We start from the raw sequence: 10571 nt of genomic DNA on the forward strand, positions 1-10571 counted from the left end.
CATCGTATTTTTTAAATAGGCGGGGGCCAAAACAAAATAATAGTTGGTAGATAGAAATAGAATTACAAAATGGTTTCCATGAGAGGTAAGGGTTGATTCCACAACCCATTCTTAAAAATACCCAGTCTGTCCAACGTGGAATTACATTCCGTGCCTCTAGTATTAGAGAACTTCCATTGCTGTGTAGCATTAGAGGATTACAATTCAGAAATTCTACACACACAAAAATATCAAGATTGACTCGTTGCACTAATTGTGCAGAAAATAGAGAACTGACGCTCTGCATTATAACAAGAATACAACAATTTGATGATGGATGTGTTCTGTTCCACTACTGTGGAAGGATTTATTGATTCGAAATACCATCCATCGCGTGCCACTCAAATGTTGCGTATGATGATCGATGCTGTCTCCGACAATCGATTTTCCGCTCACTACGACGCTAGGCTAGCTTTAATGATTCCCGGTTTTCAGAACCGCTGCATCTAGTTAGCAGCAGCAGACGACACGGTATGCTTAGCAAAATGGACGTACTTTCGTCGAAGACGATACCCGGGAAGAGAAGATACACCCGTGAACAGAAGTAGGTCGCTGGAAGAAGGAAGGGAGGCTGGAGCCAATGATACGGAATTAGATCAGGTTGCTGCCGTGAATGACTTCTGTGGTTCAGAGGAATCGAAGAAGATCTTGGTGTGTAGAGACTGTTTGTTGACTAGAGTACAGTGTGGAATGTAAGGCAACAAATGGCTGTTGGTTCAGGTAACTTAATTAATATACTTTACTCCATTGTGTGCAGTATGTGCTAATTAGCAAGAATGTGGTGTATACTACTCGTGTAAATTTAATGAGGTGAGAGATTTCACCCGGGGGGGGGGGGGGGGGAGGAGAGGGGGGGGCGGTCGGTGGAAGTAGATTATGTCGATGTTGATGGTAATGACGATACGAATGATGCTTATTATTGTTATTGTTATTATTATTATTATTATTATTATTATATTGAAGGTGTTAATGCAATAGGTTACGGTATGCAATGGGGGTTTATGCGCGGTTTTCAAACTAATGAAATCAGAACTTTAAAAATGAGGATAAAATTAAAGCTGCCAACCCTAGTTTCAGATATACATGACTTTTCTGTTTGGAATAAAATGTATTTTGAGCTGCAACAAACACCAGGACGACCAGAAAACTTAATTTACCAAAATTAATGAAATAATCAAAATGTAAAGAGGGTAATACTAGTTGTAAGTTAACGGTAATAAAACTATAACAGCCGAACATATTTTACACCGCCTAAAAACCAGGGTCAGTGGCTTTAAACGAAAATACGTTAAGATAAAACCACATAACTATACTCTACTAAGATCTGCGGATACCCAATGCATGGATCTCTCGCGTGATTTACATGTCTTCTATTGCATTATCTTGCTGAGAAAATACACGTCGTCGCGAGAAATAAATGTGGTATAATGGAGGAAGCTCGGCGCGTGTCATGTCAGTGTATGGATCGATTGAAACCCATTAAGAAACTCATTAACTTGTTTTGTGCGATCTTCCTTTAGAAACAAGACGCTCTATTTCACGTGTGCAAGGAAAGAATGCAGTTTTTGTTATATAAACGTTGTGATTCGAGTAAAAGCAGCATTTGCATTTGCATTTGTATTGCGTATGTGTATGGGAATTATGCGTGCGTGTGTATATGTGCTTATTATCTTTTAGATACATTTTATGCATTTGATTGGCCAATAGCCAATACATACCACAAGTACACCGTGTCATTTGCGGAAAAATACAGGATTTGCGGAAAATACAGAATTCGCCGGGGTGTACGAAATGTCACGTGACTTGTTCGACTGGTTGTACGAAAAATACAAACTGCGGATGAGACCGACGAAATTTTCTTCAACACGCCTCACTGATTTTATTTGTTAAAGTCTTGAATTCATTATGAATGGGAATACAACAATTCGATAAATTTAATTTTTACTGTTTGTTTGAAGATTTCTTGAGCACGTTTGAACAAAAAATGTGCTAGACTGTAGTTTTTCGCGTATTAAAAGCTAATGCTAGAATATAGCAGTGCGTAATCAGTTACCGTTAGAACTTTGGCTAATTATCACGAACGTAGTTTAAATAATAACTTGACATGCTTTTGTACACGTTCTACAAGTTAGTACAACACGACAAATATTTTTTTTAGGCTGCGGGTATTCAATTATGTTTTCCCGATACGATTACAACATAATTATAAACGTTTAAAACACGCAAGATAATAAAGCACTAACAGTTGTGTCCCTTTGCGAAACGCAGGGTTCGAATGATTTTAGGTTAAAACCGCCTGGAATCCTTGTTGACACTCTTAATACCCAAACAGGTAACAAACAAGCAGTAACAGTTGCATAGTTATTTGTTAACAAAAAAAATCCAATACATTTTGAGGAATTTGATGTTATGTTATGTTATTAAATTCAAACTCCAAATGTGTGTGTACTTTATTAAAAAGTTTGACTGTTAGTGTAATTTTAGTTTAAGTATAAAACAAAGATCTAAAAGGTAATAAATTCGTTACGCGGTTTTTTGACAGGCGTACGGGATTGTACGCCCCTTCACAATTCCGTATATCAGTCGAAAAAACCGCGTAACTAATAGTGTTTGTAAGGGTTTTCAAGAGTGGTCTCTGTCGATTGCATGTGTGTTGGTATCAGTGTGTGGTTTGTGTATAGATATGTTTCGATATGCATGTGTGTTGGTATCAGTGTGTGGTGTGTGTATAGATATGTTTCGATATGCAGGTGTGTTGGTATCAGTGTGTGGTTTGTGTATAGATATGTTTCGATATGCAGGTGTGTTGGTATCAGTGTGTGGTGTGTGTATAGATATGTTTCGATATGCATGCGTGTTGGTATCAGTGTGTGGTGTGTGTATAGATATGTTTCGACATGCATGCGTGTTTTTGTATCAGTGTGTGGTTTGTGTATAGATATGTTTCGACATGCATGCGTGTTGGTATCAGTGTGTGGTTTGTGTATAGATATGTTTCGACATGCATGCGTGTTGGTATCAGTGTGTGGTTTGTGTATAGATATGTTTCGACATGCATGCGTGTTGGTATCAGTGTGTGGTTTGTGTATAGATATGTTTCGACATGCATGCGTGTTGGTATCAGTGTGTGGTTTGTGTATAGATATGTTTCGACATGCATGCGTGTTGGTATCAGTGTGTGGTTTGTGTATAGATATGTTTCGATGCGCAGGTGTGTTGGTATCAGTGTGTGGTTTGTGTATAGATATGTTTCGATGCGCAGGTGTGTTGGTATCAGTGTGTGGTTTGTGTATAGATATGTTTCGATGCGCAGGTGTGTTGGTATCAGTGTGTGGTTTGTGTATAGATATGTTTCGATGCGCAGGTGTGTTGGTATCAGTGTGTGGTTTGTGTATGCGTGTTGGTATCAGTGTGTGGTTTGTGTATAGATATGTTTCGACATGCATGCGTGTTGGTATCAGTGTGTGGTTTGTGTATAGATATGTTTCGACATGCATGCGTGTTGGTATCAGTGTGTGGTTTGTGTATAGATATGTTTCGACATGCATGCGTGTTGGTATCAGTGTGTGGTTTGTTTATAGATATTTTTCGACATGCATGCGTGTTGGTATCAGTGTGTGGTTTGTGTATATATATGTTTCGATATGCATGCGTGTTGGTATCAGTGTGTGGTTTGTGTATAGATATGTTTCGATATGCATGCGTGTTGGTATCAGTGCGTGGTTTGTGTATAGATATGTTTCGATATGCATGTGTGTTGGTATCAGTGTGTGGTTTGTGTATAGATATGTTTTGATATACATGTGTGTTGGTATCAGTGTGTGGTGTGTGTATAGATATGTTTCTTGTGTGCAGTAGTGATGTATGTAGGTTTATGAAGCACGACTGCTGCTGTGCCTCAAGCAGGCCATGAGAAGTCAGCAAAGGTCACATATATATTAAGTTATTTTCAGGATCAATAATTACCAAGTTATCTTTTTCTGTTATCTAAATTGAACTAACCGATTAACTCAAATCGGTGAGTTTTAGTTCCCAGAGTAACCAAAATGCCAGAGACAACAGTAGGAATTGACGCTAATAATTATTCACGTTCTAAACAATGCACAACAGTAACCTTTTATTTGGATGTTTTTTTTTTTTTAATTAAACTAACCGAATTGCAAATCACCGCGTTCATGTAACATAAATATAAAACAGGTAAAACAAAATTCCATATATGGCCACACGATTCAAACTCCAAGATGGGTAATATATATTCAAATCGATCCACATGAGACATCTGCCACGTGGAACACGACTGGAACTGGTAGATTGTCATGAAACCCGGAGGCAATCAAGAGGATTGTACAGTATGATGTTTCTGAGATCATTTCAATGCTTGCGATCGGGACGCTCTCTTCATAAACTGACATAGGCCGCAGTTACCTGCCGTATTGTACTATGCTAGATTTTCCTTTTATTTAATCTAATCCATGGATGGCGGAATGCCAACTCTTTTGAATGTGGTTGCAATCAAGGAAACACAATTTAATAATCCTGGTGTAGAACCAAGAGCCCACAGATGCAAAATAATGTCTTATGTTAATTACTTTCGACGTTTGATTCCAATGGTTAACTCTGTTTGCTTTGGCCTGGAAGCCGAATTGTGGATTCCCGTTCCGATACTGCGTGAAAAGACCAGCCAATAACCAACAGGGTTATTCCCAGTATTTGCTCCTTCTCACGTGTGCCCAGTGGACATTTCACAACGGACTCGTGGATTATTGATCCACGTATTTATTCAAGACATTTTACTTCTTTCTTGTACATAGACATTATTCCTATTTGGACTGGGTGCTGCAGTGAGGTAGTAACATGTCCATCGTAGATAAAGAGAGAGAGAGAGAGAGAGAGAGAGAGAGAGAGAGAGAGAGAGAGAGAGAGAGAGAGAGAGAGAGAGAGAGAGAGAGAGAGAGAGAGAGAGAGAGAGAGAGAGCGCCACACTCACGCGCGCGCACACACACACATACACACACGCATACGCAGAGAGAGGGCGTCACACACACACACACACACACACACACACACAAGCAAACACACACAGATAGTCTCACATACACACACGCACGCACACACACAGAGGGCGTCACACACACACACACAAACACACAGAGCGTCACACACACACATAAACACACACGAACGCACGCACACACACACACACACGCACATACACACACACACGCACACACACACACACACACACACTCACTCACAGACACACACATATGATATCCGCTGGACCAGCAATATGTTGAAGTGTCCTTAAACAAACACTGTATCTGTCTCACATAAACAAACACATTTTCTTTGTTTCACTCTCTCTCTCTCTCTCTCTCTCTCTCTCTCTCTCTCTCTCTCTCTCTCTCTCTCTCTCTCTCTCTCTCTCTCTCTATCTCTCTCTCTCTCTCTGAGATATGTGCATATCTATATTTTAATATGGTACAAATGGTGCGTCAGAGTATACTGCTAACGCAGTGTCTGGCAACACAATATTTCTGCGTTTTGGGGAAACTAAATCGATGGCGCTTGGACCTTGATTAACTGCCAGTGGTGTCGCCTGTCAGTTTTCACTGGAAAAGAAATGAATATTGTATCCCGATCAGCAAGAATCGATACACATTCTCTATGCAAAGCAAACAGTTTGAATGAAATATTGGATGAAAACAGTCGAGCTGAATTGAAGATGACCTTACACTCAGCAGCGGACTTCCTTTGGAAACATTCAGCGTCTAATAAATCTCTGTCAGTTCAGGAAAAAAAAAAACGTACAGGTCACGTGGTCCTAAAGGCCTGTACATAAAAACGATGGTTACGTATTTGGGTTTTGTGTATTATGTGTTCTGTCTGTATTACACTGTGGCTAAAAAGTAGTTAATCACCCAGTGATGCAGCTATCGATCCATCGCTTAAACACATGCTCACACAAACACAAAAATACACACACAAGAGAGAGAGAGAGAGAGAGAGAGAGAGAGAGAGAGAGAGAGAGAGAGAGAGAGAGAGAGAGAGAGAGAGAGAGAGAGAGAGAGAGAGAGAGAGACTGTATAAAACAAAAAATGGTAGGTTTTAGAGTCTTTCGTTTTCCATGTAAATATTATTAAATTTGCTGGGAAACAATACAATAGACCCCTTCCTGCTAATCGGTAATTATATATAACTTGAGTTTCTCCTGTAATTGTGTAAACGTAATAGCCTTATGCTTGGTTAACGGTAAACAACAACTATATCTTTTATTTTACAGATACTGCAAATTGTTAACTAAATATATTTTATCTGCAGTATAGCTGGATTTTTTCAATAGCAGACAGATGGGGTTATTTTAAATATAAACTGAGAAGAAGAACAAATTAAATGAATATGGCAATATTGACAAACTTCATATATTTCGCTTTGGCCCGAATGAAATTGATTTAGAACCATATGGATGCCTTTGTGGAAGACGACAAGAGGTTAAGATGTGCCGACGAAGCCATTGATTTGACATTTCCTTCAGACCCAATGACCAAGAACTCGTGTCGATGGATCAGTGGCCCGAAGAAACTACTCTTCAGTTGATGAGGAGTCGATATTGAACGGGCTCACAAATAAATGTGATGACGATTTCAATAGTGCCTACTCGTGTAGATGTACTTGAGTTATACAAAACTATCCTCTTTACTCAGACTAATCTGATGTCGTCCGTGCGCTGAATTGAAAAATAATCTTTAAAAACGATCTATAAATAATCGTGTGTTTATTTTGTATGCAAGGTCTGTGTTGGATTTTCACAATACATTTTTTTGCTGATTAACATTCTCTTTGGTGCAACCAATAGTCCAGTGTCATAACCATAGAACTTGTACGACTGGTGAAAATAACGTCTCTGTTTGAACCGTGATAACCCTTTTTTTCCGATTAGCTGAAAACATCTGTACGTGTATTTTCTAGCACACATCACAGAATGCTGTTCTCTTACATAATCGACCGAACTATGACATGTCTGGACGCAGGGCTGTATTAAACTCTTAAAACGATTCCTGGAAAACAAAAATCTTTTACCTAGAAACGTAGTCACGTTATAACTTATTATTACGAGACGTGAATGAAATAGTGTCTTTACTTACTACCATCATATTATGTTTATCGCTTAGACTGAGTGTGACAGTTTCGCAAGGGTTATAGTGACTGGGGCTTTCTTTCATCATTAGTCTGAGTGTGACAGTTTCGCAAGGGTTATAGTGACTGGGGCTTTCTTTCATCATTAGTTTGAGTGTAACAGTTTCGCAAGGGATAGAGTGATTAAACTCTTAAAACGATTCCTGAAAAAAAAAATTGATCTAGAAACGTAGTCACGTTATAACTTATTATTACGAGACGTGAATGAAATAGTGTGTTTACTTACTACCATCATATTATGTTTAACGCTTAGACGTGTCTCTGAGTGTGACAGTTTCATAAGGGATAGAGTGACTGGGGTTTTCTTTCATCATTAGTCTGATTGTGACAGTTTTGTAAGAGATAGAGTTATTGGGGTTTTCTTTCATCATTAGTCTGAGTGTGACAGTTTCGCAAGGGATAGAGTGACTGGGGTTTTCTTTCATACTAGTAGTGGCTGGATACATCTCGGTGGTAGAGTGCTCACCCGAGCTGCGATGGGTCACAGAATCGATGGACTCGGGTTTTTTCTCGCTTCAAGCATCTGGACTATCAAAAACCATGGTATAGGTTGTCCTGTCTGTAAGAACAGTACATATTAATCACGTTAGACAACACATAACAGTATTTTAAAATGTGCTGAGGTGTCGTTACAAATATTCCCTTCCTTCTTCGTAATACGATAAATATAAACATGTGACCCATATTTATGAAGGTCTTTTAAGGAAAACATGTGTCATCGATGCACATGCGGTGCGATCTTGTAGGAAGTATATTTGGCGCGGATGAGAGTAAGCTATCTTGGAGGGTGCGTGGGTGGTTATAGGTGCGAGTTCCTGGTAGGAAGAACTAAATAGTGTTTTAGATGATACTCCATTGTTCTTCTTCCTTTGTTCTTGAAAGTTAATAACTGAGGATATGGTTATTCCTTCCCTGGTGGAAATCCGTAAGAACCCAAAAAAATGTACCACCAAACCTGTGTGTCAAACACTAACAACTATCTAAACCATAATGAAGGTTGGACTTTCAATATGTGGGCAGGAAGTATTTGAGGCAAATGGGATTAATTACATGTGGGTTTTTAAAGAAAAAAGAAATCAAGAATGACATGCATCAGTCTTTAAAGGGAAACATTTATCTGTTAATAAAATTTAAAAAAAGGTGAACGAAAATATAACTATACATCTGTATGACAAAGCAGTTCTCACAGTCAGTATCGTATATCTGCACATAACGGGACAAAGGGATAAGTCGTTTTTGCTTTCAGGAATGGCTGCCATATGCTTTGTACAAAGAAGGACTGGCACAATCCAGGACGACACATCCTTTCCACCATGTCTAAGGGACTGCCATTCACAATATTGGTATGACAAATGTTTATAAGCACAAGGCAGAGTTCAGTGGATATAGAGGCGTGTATTAGTCGGTTACGATGTCACCCACTCACGAATCATTGTTAAATGCAATTAGGACAAACAAATTCTTCATTTACACCTCGCCTTGTGTACCGATTAAAAACAGTTCATGATAATATAATACAGCAATCTATAAAAGTACACAAGCCACTCATTTGGAGAATATAATAACGCGAATTACCAACAGCTGTTAAAATCGTCTAATGTTTTATTTCTACAGGCAAATACTATGAAGTTTTCACTCACGGATTACATAGATCTACTAACTGTAAACCTGTGATGTCATAAAGATTAACCAGGAATGGAATGCATGACGAAATTATGATGGTCTAAAGAAGAGTTAGGAATATGATGGTAATCTTACCCAGAATCAGACATGGACAAATTTGGATTGTTTAAACTAACCGAGCCAGGGAGTCGACATGGACTAACTTGGATTGTCTAAACTAACGGAGCCAGAAAGTCGGCATGGACCGCTACTCGGTGTTGTTTGCTCTACTGTGCCTTCTCGGCGTTCAGGGTTTGTATGTTATGAAATCCTTTTAGTACAGCATATAGAGATGACTGTGTTGTCTCTTTGTGTAGGTTTAAATCGTTTGAATTAGATGAATGGAATGTGGTTGAAATGTAACAATGAAGGACTGACAGATAGACAGACAGACGGATGGATGTTGGGTGACCGGACGGTGAATGCATGCATGGGTCACAGCGAGGGGGTTGTTTGAAATGGACTTGGATGCATAGATGCATGAGTCACAGGGTGGAGGTTGTTTGAGATGGGATTGGAGGGATGCATGCATAGGTCACAGGGTGGGGGTTGTTTGAGATGGACTTGGATGGATGCATGCATGAGTCACAGGGTGGGGGTTGTTTGAGATGGACTTGGATGCATGAGTCACAGGGTGGGGTTGTTTGAGACGGACTTGGATGGATGCATGCATGAGTCACATGGTGGGGGTTGTTTGAGATGGACTTGGATGCATGAGTCACAGGGTGGGGTTGTTTGAGATGGACTTGGATGGATGCATGCATGAGTCACAGGGTGGGGGTTGTTTGAGATGGACTTGGATGCATGGGTCACAGGGTGGGGTTGTTTGAGATGGACTTGGATGCATGAGTCACAGGGTGGGGTTGTTTGAGATGGACTTGGATGCATGAGTCACAGGGTGGGGTTGTTTGAGATGGACTTGGATGCATGCATGCATGAGTCACATGGTGGGGGTTGTTTGAGATGGACTTGGATGCATGAGTCACAGGGTGGGGTTGTTTGAGATGGGCTTGGGTGGATGCATGCATGGGTCACAGCGAGGGGGTTGGTTGAAATGGACTTGGATGGATGCATGCATGAGTCACAGGGTGGGGTTGTTTGAGATGGACTTGGATGGATGCATGCATGAGTCACAGGGTGGGGGTTGTTTGAGATGGACTTGGATGGATGCATGCATGAGTCACAGGGTGGGGGTTGTTTGAGATGGACTTGGATGCATGAGTCACAGGGTGGGGGTTGTTTGAGATGGGCTTGGATGGATGCATGCATGAGTCACAGGGTGGGGGTTGTTTGAGATGGACTTGGATGCATGAGTCACAGGGTGGGGTTGTTTGAGATGGACTTGGATGGATGCATGCATGAGTCACATGGTGGGGGTTGTTTGAGATGGACTTGGATGCATGAGTCACATGGTGGGGGTTGTTTGAGATGGGCTTGGATGCATGAGTCACAGGGTGGGGGTTGTTTGAGATGGACTTGGATGCATGAGTCACAGGGTGGGGGTTGTTTGAGATGGGCTTGGATGCATGCATGCATGAGTCACAGGGTGGGGGTTGTTTGAGATGGACTTGGATGCATGAGCCACAGGGTGGGGGTTGTTTGAGATGGGCTTGGATGCATGAGTCACAGGGTGGGGGTTGTTTGAGATGGACTTGGATGCATGAGTCACAGGG

General features: G+C 40.5%; 1 protein-coding gene across 1 annotated transcript in view; it reads left to right on the top strand.

Annotated features, from left to right (window-relative positions):
* Positions 1 to 520: 520 nt before the first annotated feature.
* The window catches only part of LOC121379672, a 39745-nt gene continuing 29694 nt past the window's right edge, over positions 521 to 10571 (top strand). The window contains exons 1-2 of the mRNA XM_041508322.1: positions 521 to 759; positions 8851 to 9150. Coding sequence (XP_041364256.1) covers positions 9099 to 9150 — 52 coding nt within the window. The 5' untranslated portion in view covers positions 521 to 759; positions 8851 to 9098. The remainder of the gene's footprint in view (positions 760 to 8850; positions 9151 to 10571) is intronic.

Source organism: Gigantopelta aegis, chromosome 8, assembly GCF_016097555.1.
Source record: "Gigantopelta aegis isolate Gae_Host chromosome 8, Gae_host_genome, whole genome shotgun sequence".
Lineage (NCBI taxonomy): Eukaryota > Metazoa > Mollusca > Gastropoda > Neomphalida > Peltospiridae > Gigantopelta > Gigantopelta aegis.